Raw genomic sequence first — 17,455 nt, 5'->3', positions numbered from 1 at the left:
AAAAGTCCAATTGCTTCTGATTATTTTCAGTCTCAGAAGAAACATACTGTACTGAGGCTGTGCTTACCTAAGGCATCCACGTGAATCCACTATCCCTCCCTCTGGAATGGCTGCTGAATTAATTACTGCCTGTACTGGAACTCTGAGGAGCTCCCCAGAGATTGGTTCCCTTTTGACCTCAAAGCTTTTTAGGGCAGGTGGCTGAGTCTCCCCACCAGCATCTGCCAGCTGGGGAAACTGAGGCACGGAGGGGCAGATATTCCAGAGGGCCTCACTGCCTCAGCAGAGCGGAGAGCAGAGACCAGGAATTCTGACATCCAACCCAGTGTCCGAAGGGCACTCAGCTCTCAGCTTCAGATCCTCATGCAAGGAGCCTCCAGGCTCCAAAGCCCCTTCCAGTTCTGAGGAACTGTTCCCGTCCCCCAGACGTCCCTGCACTGGGCTGACCAAAACGAGGGAACCCAGCAGAAACTGAGGGGCAGCACAAGACTGAGGGAAAACGAGGAGGACTTGGGGCACGCTCTGAGACGGGAGAATGAAACACTCAGGCAGCGGACGTGTAAAATACACTGTCCCCAGCAAGGACAGCGTCACACACAGCTGCCCACAGAGGATGCTCCCAGTCACAGTTATGCACAATGGAAAGAATTCCGTGGTCACACTCAGGACATTTACGGCCTTTCCCCTCCTGTCACACTGGTAGGAGGAAATTTGGCTTTTCACCTGCTACACACACTCCTGGACAGGAGCATGTGCTGGGGATCCAGGCACTCCCACCGAGCACCTCCCCGCCCTTTGCCACGACCCGGGCTGTTGCTGGACCTCTCCTGCTCTTTCCAGGACACGCTGCAAATTCTCTGACTTGTGGTGTGGTGGGGATTCCCAGAGGGTTCTCCTCTATCCAATGCTGCAGCGTCTCAGTGACGTTCCCGTGGAGAAAGCTCCCAGAGCAAGCTGCAGCTGCAGCCTCCTCCCTCCTGAGCAGCCCAAAGCGCCGCTAGCACACGGGCAGCTCTGTAAGCTCCCGGTGGCTCTGCTGTGCACTGCTGCTCCTCAACGCACGGAGCGCCGGGGACAGGCAGACAAACAGTGATGGGCACCACGAAAAGTGCTCAGATAAATCTTTCCCACCACGGGCCGGACTTGCCCTGCTCTATTTAAGTCAATGGAACGAAGCCATTGAGCCCTGGGGGAGCAAGTGCCAGCCCTAAATCATTTCTTTGATTAATTGTTCTTGGGAAGGAAGAATTCATTAAGCATTCCGCTCAGCAATTAGAAATAAATATATTTTTAGAATGAACAACCTGCCAGAAACAAGTTGTTTCAGAAATATATTCAGCTTGATGCATTTTCCATCAATACAGAACGAGGAGGCTCCAGCCTGCCAGAGGGACAGGCTGGGAAAGGGACACTGCAGGGACAGGAAGGACAGGGCTGTCACTGAGGAGCTACTGAGATGTCTGCACCACTCAGGTTCCGTCTGTGTGAGCAACCCGAGAGGAAATACAGGAGTTTTTCCTCTATATTCCTATTCCAGCCGTAAGCTGGGAATAAATCTCCCTGCTGTTTCACAGGAATGTGACAAAGCTGTTGCTACACACAGCTGGGGCACAGCAGATAGGAGAGCCATGGAAACCCACTAAATAACAACACCCCACTTGTACTTCCACTGTGGCATCAGGCTCGGACCAGCTACGAGGGCAATGTGAAATGCCAGCCTCTGTAAGGAGTTTGGGACAGCAACTGCCACAGCCTTGGGATGTGGGACACGCTGGCACAGTCAGTGGTGACCACAGGGACAGCAGGACAGGAGCCTGCTCCAAGGCAGTGACAGCCAAACCTTTCCCTGCCCACTGAAGGTGTAAATGAGGTGTACGGATGTATTTTCGATTTTCAATCCATGCTTCAAGGCAGGAACTCAGCACAGGCTCTGTTCACGCCTGAGCCCAGAGAAGCACATGGAACTGGGAGGTGGGCACTTCTAGAAAGATCTACTTCTGGTCCTGAGTGTGGGAGAGGAAACCCTAAAAGAACCTAAACACGCTCTGGGATCTGAGAGTCACAGCCACAAAAGACTATTCCAGGCTTTTAAGTTTTGTGCCTTAAAAGAAAAGACAAGTCTTATCCTTTGGTTGTGGTGCCTAGAGGCAAGTCTCTTCCCTGCCCTGCTTTGGGAATGGAGGATGGCAGCAGTGTCTCAATGAATTCCAGCTTTTCCAAGAACACACTCTCAAAGGGCCCTCTTCTCCAAAACATGAAACACCCTTGTAGCTTTTCCTTCTGCACACACAGGACTCAGTTTCAAGGCCACTGCAGCAGGCACTGGCTCAGCCTTTGATTTCAGCAGGGATGTGCTGGGATAGCACATAAATTGGCTGGCAACTCGTGCACTTCCATCATGATTACATGATTTCGGTGGTTTTCTTCTTTTTAGTTAATCCCGTCCTTCTGCTTAAGCTCAGAGTAAGGCAGGAGCCAGGGTTTTGCTCTTGTTCTTTCATCCCAGCAGAAATGTCTGTGCTGTGCCTCAGCCCAGCTGGGAGCCCTGGCACCGGGACAGCACAGGGAGGCTGAGGAAGAGGAGGAGGAGGATGGGTTAGTGGTGAGGGGACCTGGGGAAAGCTCTCAAGTCACTCCAGCAGCACTCCAGTGGGGAACAGCAGAGGGTCTCTGACTGGAGGCCAGGGCAAGCAGAGAGCAGAGCAGCTCTGCTCCTAAGTGTATCCAAACCCATATTAGCTCGTTAGATATGCAGATGGCAAATGAGGGATCTCCTTCAGGAAAGGCATCCTTGAATCAGAAATAGCTGTTCTGTGGGCAAAGAGCAGAAAATTCAGGGCTCTGAACCGCTTCCACTGTGGCAAGAGAGCCCCAGGCTCCCTAAATCCTGCCTTGAGGAGCCACTGAACAAACACAGAGCTGGGAGTGGGATGTGGGATCAGTGACAGCAGCGCAGCGCCAGCAGGTACCCCCCAGTGCCAGCACAGGGCCTGGGTAATTCGGGGTTCCTGGACAGGACACACGGCCTGAGGCGCCTCCAAGGAGGGAAACTCTTTCCCAGGGCCACTCTCACCCGTGAATTTGGCTCCGTATGTCTGCTAATGAACCTCATTTCCAAGCGATGCCGACCAGCCCGCCCGCACCCACGGGAACCCCGGGGCGTGGAGGGATGATCTCACGCAGCCCTGCAGCCAGGCTGAGCTGAGGGAAGTGCAGCAGAAGCACTGCAGCTCCAGGGCAGGGGCTGAGCACAGCTGAAGCGCCGGAGCTGCACTGCCCTTCCTCGCAGCGTCACCTGCCTGCCTGCAAAGGTCACGAGTGCTCTGCCAGCAGCCACGGGCTTTTATCATCAGGGTCGTTTGTATTCCTACAGAACTCCTTTAGTTGGAATATCCTCCCTTCCTCTTCCTGAGCCAGCCAGGGCCATACTTTGCCTAGGAAAAGCAAGGTTTTTGTGAAGAATTCTCTCCGCTCCTCATGTGCCCAGCTGTAGGAAAGCCATGCTCCACTCTGAACCACACAACTGGAGGAACAGCCAGCCCTACTCTTTTTCCCTAACAGGGCTGCAGATCTTAGAATCCAAGTTTGGGGCAGGCAGAAGTTTCCACTGACCTGTCCTGACTTCAAAGAGGTGCCCTTTCTCCAGAAAAATCTCGGCCACAGGGGTGTGGAGAGGAAGCAAGGCCTGAAGCTTTGGGCCAGGCTGAGGCAACGGGAGGGACTCGCGGGCCCGGCTGAGGAAATGTGAGGGCCTAACTGCAGGCAGCTTGTTGGGCTCCCTCAGGGATTGTCTCTGCACCTTGTATCTCAGAGACTGGGAAGAAAGGCTGCTGGCCTGCCATTCCTGAGAGCGTGCCTGTGGTGACTGCACTGGAGGAAGTACTTGAGAACAGCCCTGTGAGAGCTGTGCCCCAGAACAGCTGCCAAGTCCCAGGGGGTTTCACCCCTGACTTCACCCAGCAGTGTCTCCACAGCCACGCTCATGGATTGCATCGTCTCCCATCGCCACGGACACACCAGCACCTCTGGCATCTCCTATTCACCTGCAGAGAGGGTTGTGCTGATGGGGAAATTACAGCTTTGGAGAAATTACACTGCCTTTTGTCCTGCTTCTACATCTCAGCTATGGGGAACACAGGACTGGAAACACTTCTGAGGGCTTTAGGGTGGGAGGAAGAGCAAAACAGAGGTGGTGGTGGTGGTCTGGAAGTGGGAATGGCCATGCTGTGGTAGCAGGCAGAGGGATCTCTGTGCAGGTGTTTGAGGGGCTCAGCCCTGGCTCACGCTGCTGCCAGCCCCAGCACTCCCAAGGCACTTCATCATTAGCTGCACCCCCGATGTTATGCATTAATTTCCACAGCAGACTCATTCACACACACACAACACACCCACCCACACGCAGCAATGGCTAGACAGACACAAAGCATGCAGCAGCCAATTATTGGGGGTGGGAACAGCTTGCATGAGCTCATGATGAAGCTTAGCCTTAATTCTGCTGAGCTGGAGAGGCTGGAGCTGTGCTCTGCTCTCCTGACTGACTGCGGAGCGCAGAGCAGGGCAGATGATGTCAAGGCAAATCTTTTTTTGTCTGCAGTGCAGATTTGGCTGTGTGAATTTACTTGCAAATGAGGCTTCCAGATCCCCTGTTGGAAAGCAGGAGTCCTGGGCCATACCCACAGCTGCCACTGTCAGCCCCAAGTCCTGCTCGTGCTGCAGAAGGAGCTGCCCCGCTTTGGAAGGCTTGGGCCCAGCTTCCCAGCAGGATCTGCGGGCAAGGAGAGGCCGGTGGGATCCATGGGAAGGGATGAGGAAGGAGCGCCTGTGCTGCAGAGACAGCAGAGGAGCCCATTGCCATGGGAATGAAGGAGAAGAGACCCCAACAGTCCCACAAACTGAGCACCAGGAACTGTCCAGAAGCACTCAGGGCTTAGCCAGCAGCCATGGGCACATCTGGGTTTGACTGAAGCACGCCTGTGACCCAGGTTTTTGTTGCAGTTGCCAGCTGTGGGACAAGCCTGGATGTCCCAGCCACGGCACATGCAGGGAATTGCCCCGGCCAAGGCTGGCATGGAGCACACTCGTGTTTGCACCAAAAGCCAGGGGTCACAACACATCACCCAAAAGATCTGCCAGCCACCCAGCTTCAGGGATGCTTCCCAGAGCTGCCACACTACAGCAGGGACAGACACTGCGCAGCTCCTGTGCCAGACCTGGTGTTTGGGAGTGTTTCCTGAAGTCTGGAGTCACACGTTCCCAAAGGAAAGGGTAGCACACCCTGCAGTACACATGACTGGTGAGGGAAAGGTGGAACATTTTCTTCTTAGAGCATCTCTGAGCCCCATGCAGGGGCTGCACAATTCTCATTTATGGACATAAAAGGTAAAATCCATCTTGTCTGACTCTCCATGCAGGCTTTTTTCCTATCTTTTTCCAGCCTAGTTCTAAATGTGCCAGACAATGGAGCACCATACATGGAACTGGAGAGTATTGGTCACCCCTTCCCTTATTAAGACAAAGGAACCCATGATTCAGAAATCCCCTAACAGCACATGGACCCACTGCTTTTTGGGGTCCCAATTAAAGGTGGACAATAGGTGAGACCAAATCTACAGCACTACACAGAAATGGAGAATCCTGAAGAATTTCTTATGAAACTGCCTGGTAGAGACCAACCCCACCCTTGCTGGCACCTCCTCTGGCATCTGCTGCTACTTTAAAATATTGTAGAGTCCCCCAGCATCTTCCACAGCCCCTGGCAGCACCATCACCCCTTTTTTTAAAGCTGGAGAAATGAAGGCATGGAGAATTCAGTTCAGGATGGCTCACAGGTCCAACCTGTGTGCCTGACATCCCTTCCAGCTTGTCCTTCTGTCTGCTAGGCACTGCTTGTCATTCCGAGTGCATCCACAGCTAAATGAGCACGATACGAGTGCTTTGTATGGGCATCAAGGAGAACAGACCATCATCTGCAGTCTAGACTGGTCCCTCCTCCTGCCCTCCCCACCATTCACAGGAAAATAGGGATGGAAAAATATATTCCTCTTGTTATTAATAGAAGTATCGCTTGTGCATGCATTAGAACTTGGAAGGGAAGGGGGAAAGGTCAAGCATCAAGAATCTGTGCTTCATGAAAGTGGGCTTGCTGTTGTTAAAAAAGCTGCACCGAGCCAGGCATCATTATCTTTTCTCTTATCACCTGGACCGTTGGGAGAGCTGGTGCAGGACATGCCAGGAGTGAGGTGGGCACTGCCCCGCTGTTCTGCTGCTCTGCAGAGCCAGGGTGTCCCCGCGCTGGCTCCCTGCACTGGGCACAAAGCGGGCACAGGGAGGGTCTCCCCTGCCCCCAGTGCCCCGAGATGCACAGCTGCCCTGCTGAGAGGTGTTAGTGCTGAGCTGAGCCAGCCCCTTGCCCTGAGATCACTGGGAAGGAAGGGATTTGTGGAGTCCCCCAGTCTCTGGAATGCAGCTGTTATCTCCTCCCAAGCGCTGATAACCACCAGACGTTGCTTTCCCACACCCAGCACATCCAAAGGCACCTCCCTGGGCTTTCCAGGGTTTTCCATGCCCTCCCCGTGCTCAGGTGGAAGGAGGATCAGGCTGTAACAGTGGCCAGGTTCTGACAAGGAGCAGGAGAAGCGAGTCCCAGCAGAGCTCCTGTGCTCCCAGTCCCGCTGGAGCTGTGACAGGGCTGAGCAGTTACTCCCTGCACAGCTCCTGATTGCCTGGCACTCACAAACACCCTGAGCACGGCTGTGACAATCAAAAAACAGGAGTTAGAGCTCCTGTGCTGGAGCCAGGAGGCAACCTGCAGCTCCTCTCCTGCCTCTGAGCTCTGGAACAATGGATGCGCGCACGCAGACAAGCTCTCCATCCAAAGAGGCCGAGAGTTAAATCCTTAATTAGCACATTTGGACGAGTCACCACAAATGAGATTAGCTCTCGTGCACGGCTGGGGAAGCTGCCGTGCCCCTGGACCGTGGAAATGGTGGGCCCTCAAGCTGACCTTGGAATTCCCCCTTGGATGCTCATCTGCTTTGCTCTCACGGCACTGTCCTCCCCTGCTGCCTGCAGCGTCTCCTCGGGAGATAAGAGCCTGGTTTCCCTCCAGCCTGGTGCTAACACCAGCCACGGGGTGACCACGTCTGATACTGCACGCAGGGAATAATTCCAGTTTGGAAAGGGACTTCCCAGCTAGCAGAGCATTCAGCACGGGAAAGGGGCAGGAAAAGGTCTCTCTAAGAGTACCTTGTTAGCCCAGGACACATCTGCTCCCTCTGCTGTGTTTCTGGAGCTGTGAGTGCCGTGTCTGCTGGCAAACCCAGGTTTGGTGCTGTCAGCACTGCAGAGCTGCACGGAGCCAAGCTGCGTCCTGCTCTGCCCTGTGCCTCCCCAAAGCCCAGCCCACCCACGGGGACCTGAGCACTCCTCACCGCTTGTCCTGGAGAGCAGCGTGCGTTCTGAACGTGCAGTGCTGCTGGGAGAGAGCCCTGGTGCTGCCCTGCAGGCTCGGCAGAGGCAGGGTTACAGCCACCCCACCAGGACGAGCTCTGGAGTGCTGCTGTGGGGAGAGGTCATCCAAACGTCGCAGAAAGGAACTTAAATCAACCCTGCTCGCCGTAATGACTCTGACTCTTCTGCAAGGGAAGCGAGGAAACCTCGTGAATCTCTAGACATCCAAAAGGCGATGATGTCACCAGCTGGGGGCTGGAAGATGGTTGTGGACACTGCACCTGCATCCACAGCCACAGGAAAGCATGTGGGACACACACCTGTGGAGGAGGAGGAGGACAGCACCTCGATCCTGCCACATGGAAATCAGCCCCTGCTTCGTTACACGCTGGGGAAGGGACACAAGAGATCTGTCAGAGGTGGTGATGTTCTTAATTCTTCCTCTTGGCTTCGGGTTCTGGAAATGGTGTCATGCCTCCTCACAGCCTGGCCCGTGTTCAGCCACAGAGCTCGTGGTGCAAACATTTCGGGGGAAAATCTCAAGTAGCCACTTCCGTGCAGCCTGACCTTTCCCTCACACCCAGCAGAGGAAATGGGCTTTTTGAAGTTCTCAAAAGGAGCTGGCACCTTGCTTTTTGAGTGACATTCATCTGTAGGTAAATTGATTTAATAGCTTGTTAGAGTGCCAATTAGAACCAACAATAACTCAATTGACCTATAACTGCCTTGGCACCAACACAGCTTTCAAAAATAAGAGAAAGGAGGAAATCTCTGCTCTGGCAGAGATGAGAGCTCAGATAGTTGGTTTTGAGAGCAAACTGAGGGATTCATGAGCTTGCTAATGAGATGCTCATAACACATCAGAAACAAAGACAAATTTCAGCAGTTTCAAGCTGAAATGACACTATGTTATCTCCAGACAAAGATCACTCTTTTATCTGTATAATAAATGGATTTCAGTGCAGCAGCAGTGACACTGGAGCAGAAAAAACCTCGGTGCCACAGAAAGCACCAGCACAGTTACCTCACCAGAATAATACTGGATCAAAACCCCAAGTTTACCTCCTTAAAATAGTGCTGTAAAGTCCTACACTGACTCTGTGGGTTTTACCCTTGAAACCATATTTTTCCTTCAAATAAAATCTGTTTCATTCTCCTGCAGTGGAGCATGTGCTTCCAGACAGATTCATCACGGAGGACTGAGATCTTTCAAGTTTAAATATTAGAAAATGGGTAGCTTTCGTCTCAACATTGGCAGTGTCCAATAGAAGGAGAAGGATAATGTTGGAAGAGTTTTAAATTACTGGGAAAAATGATCCATTCTTAAGTCAGGAAGGGGATGGAGAAAACTGAGATTGTTGGAAGAGTCGGAAGGACAACAGCAACTACGAATATGTAGCAGGAGAAGGAACTGATCTGGAGAGACCCACCCAGAGAAAAAGCTGAAGGATAAGGAAGGATGGAGACTGGAACTGCACTGAGTAAATGCCAACCCAACACACTGGAACACTGCCAGGGGTGAGGGGGAGAGGCATTTCTGGAAACAAGGTGGAAATCAGTGATCAGATGAGAAGGAAGCTGGATACTGGGATCTAGGACTGGCTGGACAAGACACCTGCCAAAAGGAGCCTGGAAAATGGAGGTGGCACTGGGGGGATGAGAAACACAAACTTCAAGTGAGAGATGGGGAAGACAAGAGGTTGGAGAGAGTGGGGCTGAAGGTGAGGAGGAGAACAGGGAGTTTGTAGCAGGCAGAGAGTGTGTCCTGTGGAGCCTGGAGTAACCCTGGAGCGCGGTGCAGCATCTTTCCTTTGCTGTAACTCCCTGCTACGGCCACTGCTTCATTCAGAGCAGAGGACAGTGCAGCACAGCCTTGAAAAGCTCCACACCTGCTAATGAACCCAGAGATATTATTGTGCCAAGGGGAGAGACTGAGCTGTTTTTAAAACCCTAACAACTGTACAAACCACCCCATTAAAAACCAGACTGCAAAGTCAAAAGCTCGGGGTAGGAAGCAGCAGACAGGAGCTTGGCTGCGCTGTTACAGTCACGACATGGATCAAAGCAGTGCTTCCCAGAGAATTCCTGCCTCCTTCAGGCTGCGAGGGAGGCCTTGGGGCAGGCGTGTGCAGAAGGAGATCTTCTATAGGAGCCCATTTCTTGCCCAGCCTGGCAGGTTTGCAGGGGAAGAGACAAGGAACTGCGGGCTGGGCTGTGATGGCCAGGGCAGGTGAGCAGAGCCCAGAGCCTCCCCCTCTGCCGGAGAGCTCCTGCAGAAGTGTCAGGCAAGGAGCCCAATCCCAGACTGTAACTGGAATAATATCCCGAGATGATGTTGGGAGAGAACACGATGTCATTGTTTACAGCAGTGATTATTTTTTGCTATAACAACAGACAAACCAACAAGCAGCAGAGGCCTGGGAAGAGGGTGGGTGGGAGGGATGGGCCCATTTCCCAGTCTGGCTGCTCACGGAGCCAGCCTAAGGAATGGTCCAAACCACAATGTGCCCAGTCCTCTCACAGCACCCTCGGCTCCTCAGACAGGTCCTCGGTAGCTCTGTGCCCGTTCCCTGCAGAGCCCCCAGGGCAGAGCTCTGACCGAGGCCATGCTGTGTGAGGCCTCCTGCTTCCACCACACCCACCTCGGGGGTGGTTCTACCTCAATCCCCACCGCCCTGTGCCACCTCGCTGTAACCTGGGGATGATATTCCCAATTTCCTTGCTGCCAGGAAGTGAAATGAACACTTACTGTTAGCATCGTAAGTATTTTGTAAAGCAAGAGAAAATGAACCTTTTTTTTTTTTCACATCAGGATCTGAGTAAGATATAATAAATAAGATACGTTATCTTACAAGAAGAGAGGGAGAAAACGTTAAATTGTTTTTCCCAAAGGAGCTGTCCCTGAGTGTACTGAGGGAGGAGCTTCTGTGGGAGAGATAATGTCTTCATCTATTGGCAGAGATTGGTATGAAGGGCCTGCCTTAAGTTTCTGCAAAAAAAATCTTAATCATAGCTCTTTGTTAAATCCCAGTGCTTGCTTTAGTATTTATTTATGTTATTTTGTCTCATTTTCTCCACGTGAAAATATCATAATAATAGTCCTAGAATGTTTTATCCCGGTGATGCACTGAGGTGCTGCCTCTACGGAGGCCTTCCTGTTTTCCAGCTCAGGCATGTGAACACATTTCACACAAAAAGCTGTACTCCTACACGGCCTGTTTGGTGGGGCTTATTCATCCTCTGCCTCCTGACCAGTGAGCTGGAGCATGAAGGCTGACTTGCCTATGGGCACGGGAAGTTTGGATGCAGGAGTTTCATTCCCTTAGGTCATGGTCACAAAGCCATGGGTCCTCTGCAGCCTGACTGAAAGTCCACTGAGGACAGCAGAGACCCAATCCATGTGTTCGGCAGCATTTGGATTCTCCTCCACATCACTCCTGGTTGGATCCCCTGGTTCTGCTCCAGCAAGGAGCCCTGGGAATTGGCCGGGAAGTTCTCCGCAGCAAAGGCAGTGGGACCTGTCTCCAATCTCCCCCTGCTAGTCCAAGGCAACACCATCACCACAAAGGGGACGAGAAGAGAGCCAAGCCCGGGAGGTGCGCTCCAAACCTGGCCTGTCGGCACTTCCCGCTGGATTCCGACGCCAGGCACAGGTCCTGCCACCAAAGCCACTGTTCCCTGCCCTTTCCCTGCTCCAGAATTCCCACTTGGAGCAAAGGGCGAGTCCTGGGATCAGCGTTTGGGCATGGGCATGGAGGGAGGGCAGCACAAGGAGCAGCACTTGGGGCAGGAGATGGAGAAAAGGGCATCACTGCCTGAGAGCAGGGAGCAACCCCCAGCCAAGGGAGCTGCCAGAGTCAGCCAGTGCTGCTGGACTCTGCACAAACTGTTTACCCTTCTAAAGCACGGGGGAAAGCTTCCCAGTGAGAACAGTGGCACAGCCAGAGCAGCACTCGGAGAGGCACTGGAAATCAGGTCTGCTCAGGAGAGTGGGAAAGGCAAACACACGTCCCTCCCATTTCTGCTCCATCCCACAGTGCCACTGGGTTCAGTTCTTAGGACTATAATTAGTAAATCCCACTGACTCCCCCCGAGAAGGGAGGCTGAGGGACACGGCAGCACGACGGGAAGCAGTGATTTTGTTCTTTCCCCTCACATCTCACACCTGAGCATCTGCTTTTTGCTGCCACAGAAACCTCCCCCAGGGTCCCGGCAGCCAGGGAGCTCTGGCAGAGGAAGCAAACGAAATCAAGGATCTGTTTGCACGCAAGTATTGCAAGCAATACCAGTGAAAAGAAGAAGTCTAAAATCTGTAGCTGGGTCTGCTCTCGAGTGGAACGTTTGCCATTGTTTTCAAAGAGACAGCAGCTTCCCTCCACTGTGAGGAAGTTAATAGATTACTGGGCAGTGAATAATGTGCAGTTCTATTTACATCCACTGCTGGGACTATTTTGGGCCCTCAGATAGTGTATCTGTTCTCAGGTCTTTCTAAAAGCAGCATGCTACACTTTTTTTGCAAGCAATTCTGGGCAGCAGCTACAGCCCATATGCTTCAGTCAGCTACAAACTAGACAGATCATTGTTTGTCTGGAATTTTTTTATTAAACGAATTGTACTGGATCAATGCTTCCTCTAAGCAGTAAAATACAATTCTGTCGACCCAGTGGAAGAGCTTTCAAAGTCACAGATAAATCTTGATCTAGGAAATACAGTGTGGCTCTGCACTGATGTGCAATCAACCACAGATGCAAATGAACTCCAGCTGCCAGCACACACATCTGCACCTCAGAATGGGAGCCAGCATTCTTAATTTTCATTAGAAATTGCTAAGACACCTTTTAAGCACTTCTAGGACCAGCCCACTGCATTAGTCAGGAGTACTCAGGGGCACCGAGCTTGATTTTTATAAAGGTCATTTGATGTCTTTTCCCCTCACAATGGACTAAAAGCAGAGATCAACAGAGCCTGAATCTATATTAATTTGTTTTACTCTTGGAGGGTCATAGATTTGCCACTGGAATTAGCCCTATTAGATGCTAAAATGATAATTTAATGAGACAATGATGAAAGCCTCTGTTCTATTCTAAATCAGGAACTCCTCTCGAAGCAGAGCGCGAAGGAGCAGCGACTCCGTGGAGTCGGAGAATCTCCCCAATGTCATTTCACAGCAGTGCATCGGCCTGGAGTGTTCCATGCAAACTTCCCAGCTCCAGCTGCTCGGAGCCGGCAGTCACGAGGGCTGGAGCCCCACCAGAACCCGCCTGGAGAGCACCTCGCTCGCAGAGGGGAGGCAGCTTTCTCCAAAGGCACAGACAGCAAGCTCGCCGTCTAAACCTTTCCGAACTTGAAACTGGACCAGCAAACGCTGCTGCACAGCTCTGGTGCCAGCGAAGGGCAGGATCATGGAGCCTCCAAGATCCCGAGGCTCCGGGATCCGCGCCCGGCTGGAACACGGAGCAGTCAGGAATTGCACTGCGTAATTCCCCAAGCACACAACATCCTCCTTTGGGGCACGGATACAGCTCTTGCAAATATTTCTATAAGATCTGCTCTTTGGTGCAATCTGCTGCAATCCAGAGGTCAAAAAATGTTAGCCATATTCACGGGAGCTGTTTCCAAGAGAGATGCTGTAGCTGAGGGAAGGAGGGAATACAGAGCCCCAACAGAAGGTGGGAAGGCTCCCGCTCTTCCCCTTCAAGGCAGCCACTGTCCACAGGTCACTTTCTGTGGAAGCCCACGCCATGTTCTCCAAGCAGCATTCCTACCCAATTCCTATCCTGCTGCAGGTGACCTAGAAACAGGGGTGAACAAAGCCTCCCTGGAAATATCCCCCCTGAGCAGGCACTGGTGCCTCCGGCTCCTCCCGGCCTCCTCACATGGCTCCAGACACTCACCCCACTGCCCCGGCCCAGGGTGACAGCAGGGTGACAGCAGGGTGACAGCAGGGACACGGCCGGTGCTGCTGGGCTGGGCTGCTACGCCAGTCCACAAGAAAACCAGCCCACCTGGAATGTGCCCCAGGTACAGACATCCAGCTCCCCGTGCCTTCCCTCACAGATTCCCAGCTCCGTCAGGGCAGGTTCTGTTATTAACACCAGGAGTCACCCGTGCACCCCCAGAGCTCTGCATACACGAACAGCTCAGTGCCAGCGTCATCTGGCTTGGGGAGCCAAGGCTTGCCAGCAGCCTCCATTCCTTTGGGCAAGGCCAGGAGTGGCCCCATAGCCAAGCGCCTCAGGAATGAGAAGTTACCTCAGCACCTTGTGGAATAAGCACTGGCTCTGTAGGAACCTTGAAAACCCAAACTCTCCGGACCATCTCACCTTGGGCAAGGTGGTTACCTCAGCTCCTGCTGCTGAAGTTTGCCAGGCTGGAAACAGGCACAGATATGGAAGGGAACAAACCCACTACAGAGACGGAAGGATATGGAAGCTGAGCACTGCTTTTGCATCAATCCAGACACAACCCAGAGACTAAACCCCAAATTTCCTGTGGGTGCGACATTGCTGGAATAACCCAAGAAAACACAGCAGTTAAACTCCAGACTCATGGCAAATACTGCAAATACAGCTGAGAGTATGAAACTGGTTTTGTTCTTTTGAAAGCAGCCCATTCTCACAGTGTTCGGGAGCTATTACTTGGTCAGTCTCATTGGGAGGCAATTTTCTCCTGGTTCCAGTGTGGGACTGGGGAAGGCTGTGCTCGCAAGGACTCTGTATCACGCTGTAGCTGCTGGAAACCCTCCTAAGCTCAGTCAGCCGTGTGCTTGGGACACTTGAATGCACTGAATTTAAATGACAGTGCAGTCTTCCAACTCACAGAGCCTTCTAATAACATTTGTTAATCCAAGCAAATATCAAGGAATCTGGTCAGTGCCAGTGCTGAATCCGCTAAGCATGTGGGCTGCTTGCTAAATCCCTAATAGCTGGTGTCAAGAGGTTTCTGTCATTCCTGCCTTTGGGAGGCCAAATCCACCCCGAAACTCCTTCCTGCAATTATCTCGCTAACTGTATTTTTGGGAATCAAGCACGGTTCTTTGCAGAGTGCAGAATTCAATAAAATCACCTGGTGTGACAAAGATATGTTGGAATAATATTCTTCTCTGTGTGCTTTTAAATGTGACATGTAAGCCCGTTGTAATTAAAGTTGAAGCAATAAACCCTAGCCATTGATTGCACTCAGTAATTAATTATTGATTGCAGTACTTTATCTACATATTGCAGAGGACAATTCACCTGTGCGGCAGACGATAAGTTTGCTCAGAAATAACCAAACACAGCCCCTCTGCCATGCAGGACTTTACAAAAACCAGCTCTAGGGTTTCCGAGCTCATTTCCTTATTAACCTCCACGGAAATGCTGCTGTGGAGGGAGAGCAAGCCAGTACTTTGGTAAAGTCAGTGTTAACTACTCCCAATCCAAAATGATTTTGCAAATGAGGATGTGCAGATGCAAAGGAGGCTCCTTCTCCGTTAAGAACCCTGTTAATGAATGCTGCCATCCCCTGCACATCCCAATTCCTGACAAGCCATGCTGCAGTAAGACGCCTGCAGAGCAGCAACAGTAGCAACATCCCTGCCTAACTCTTGGGAAGGAGAAGGGAGAGGACTCGGAGGTGTGAAAATGGGAAGCATCAGTCAGGCAGAGCATCCATGGAGATGTAGGACTAGTTAAGATCAGACACCATGCTTTTAGTCTAAGTTGTGCATCAGGTGGGAACAGTTTTTCCCCATTTACAATGAACTTCAAGAGAGCCTTTCCATTATAAAAAGCCAAAGACAACTGGTTTAAAAACAATTTAAAACTGCTAATTGTGTGGAGACACTAAAATTAAGGTGAAATGTAAAGGAAACCTGCAGCTTGTTTGAGCGGAGCAGATCTTGGCTGTGTCCTCCAGCTCCTCTGACTAGGAAATGACCCAGGAAAGTTCTGTCGGGGTGGGTGCCCTGTGCAGGAGGTGGCATGGGAAGGGGCAGGCCAGCTAGTTTGGAGTGGGCCGGGAAAGGGGGGGGTTGTACCTGAAGTCGCTGTAGGGATGGATGATCCAGAACCCGGCAGACTTAACCCTTTCCTGCTCCCTCTCCACGGCCTTCTGGCTGCCAAACATCCTCAAGGAGAATTTGTTGACCCCCGGCTGGAGCATGGCCCCGAACTGCCTCTGCATGAAGCCGGCCTGGCCCAGCCTCTGCTCCTCATCTGGGGTGATCTGGTCGCACCCTCCAGCTCCCTCCACTTTGATGGAGGTCGAGGAGCAGGCCCGGGGGGGCGGCTGCTGGGGCTCTGGGGGGGAGGCGGGCGGTGGGGGCACGGGCAGCCCCTGCTCCAGCTCCCCGCTGCCGGGGGGGCTCTTGTCCTCCCCGGGAGAGGCCGGCTCCCCCTCGCCGCCGATGAGCCGCTTCTCCTCGGCCGCGTCGTGGAGGTGCCTGCTGGTGAGCGAGGACAGGCTCCCTTTGAAGCGGCGGCAGTCCCCGTTGGTGCTGGTCTTGGCGCCCTTGCCGCCGGCCTCCGTCTCTAGCAGGCCGGGGTCCCCCCCTCGGCCGGGGTCTCCCCCGAGGGCCCGGGTGCTCCCAGCAGAGGGCGAAGGCAGTGGCTTGAGCCTGATGCTTTTCCTGCGGGTGTCCTTGTCGCTGTCATCCTCCTCGTCCATGATCGACGCCTTGGGTCCGATCTGCTGGGGCAGGCTGTAGAGCCTCTTGCGCATGGAGGGGGGCAGCTTGTCCATGGCCGCCGCCGCTGCTGCTGCTGCTCGGGGACAGGGAGAGACCCCCCTCTCTGCCCAGCGAGGGGAACCGGCGCTGCCCCCAGGCCCCTGCCCCCGGCTCACGGGGCACGGGGGACCGGAGACTGGCGTGTCATCTCCTTACCGGGCTGTGGCATCCAGAGGCTCTGCATCAAAACACAGGCTCTGCATCCAGAAGGGAAGGGAAGGAGGCGAAAAAAAAAAAAAAAAGAGGGAAGGCAAAAAGCCCCCCCCTTCTCCTCCGTTGTCCCGATTTGGCTACTTGCTGCTTGTCTCCCCTTGGTGAGTGTTACTGCAATCCCTGTCTGCTCAGATGCTGAGCACTGGGCAAGAAGTCTAGAGCAGAGCCACACACTTCTGGCTGGAAAGCGAGGGAGGGCGGCAGCGGCGGCAGCAGCCGCCTTGCCATGTTGGCTTCGAGATGCAAATGTGCCGTGGCTCCCGGCGGGCAGACATCATCCGGAAAGCAAAGCTCGAGCCTCAAACTCCTCAACCTGCCGGCCAATAACACAATGAACTGCAACCTGCAGCGGCCACTGCTTGCTTACATCACTGTCATCACTTATTCCTCATGCAGCCCCTGCTCCTGGGAATATTCATGAAGCGATCCCATTCTATTGGGTTGCCATAGGAGCGACTACAGCGCACAGGCTCTGCCTACCTGAGACAGCACCCGGGCTTCTTAAAGGGGCAACGCCCGGCAACCGCGGGGCTCTGCCGCCGCCGCCGCGGGCACCGCGTCCCGGGCGCTGCGGGCACCGGGCAGCGCCGGACCCGGGCCCGCCCCGCGTTAGCGGCCGCGGCCGCCGGGCCGCCGCCAGCTTATAAATAGCAGCATCGTAAACATGACAAAGTAAATAAATAGGAGCGAGAATATTCCTTTTTCTCTCGGATGCGGGAGCTCCCTGCTCCGCCCAGAGGTGTGGCTGCTGGGGGCAGGTTTGCTTGTGAAGGCACGGGGGGTTTTGTGGGAAGGGGAGAACCCAAATCTAAAGGAAAACCAGCGGTTCACCTTGAAAATCTCACTTGCGTGCAAAGCAGGGGCTCGGGGAGTGCCTGTGTTCCCTAGGAGAAGTTTGCCTGCCGGGAACACGGTGCCTTTGCCCCGGCCTGCAGCGTCCCGGAGGTTTGGAAGGACCCTTTCTCGCTGGCTGTGTCGCTTCCCCGTCAGCCACGCTAACCGGTACTACGGCTCTCCTGCGGGGACGGATCTGCAGAAGGCACTCAAACCCGAACGAATGAGCGGCAGCAGCATCTGGGCGAGCTC

The 17,455-nt window shown here is 53.4% G+C and overlaps 1 protein-coding gene across 1 annotated transcript in view; it reads right to left on the bottom strand.

Moving 5' to 3' along the window:
- HCN4 (hyperpolarization activated cyclic nucleotide gated potassium channel 4) overlaps positions 1-16,860 on the bottom strand; it is a 94,598-nt gene extending 77,738 nt beyond the window's left edge. Inside the window, exon 1 of the mRNA XM_048317400.1 lies at positions 15,467-16,860. Within this exon, the coding sequence (XP_048173357.1) occupies positions 15,467-16,170 (704 nt within the window). The 5' untranslated portion in view covers positions 16,171-16,860. The remainder of the gene's footprint in view (positions 1-15,466) is intronic.
- Positions 16,861-17,455: the final 595 nt, after the last annotated feature.

Source organism: Corvus hawaiiensis, chromosome 13, assembly GCF_020740725.1.
Source record: "Corvus hawaiiensis isolate bCorHaw1 chromosome 13, bCorHaw1.pri.cur, whole genome shotgun sequence".
NCBI classification, from domain to species: domain Eukaryota; kingdom Metazoa; phylum Chordata; class Aves; order Passeriformes; family Corvidae; genus Corvus; species Corvus hawaiiensis.
The sequence above is the reverse complement of the archived record's forward strand: the minus strand, read 5'-3'. Positions and strand labels throughout refer to the sequence as shown.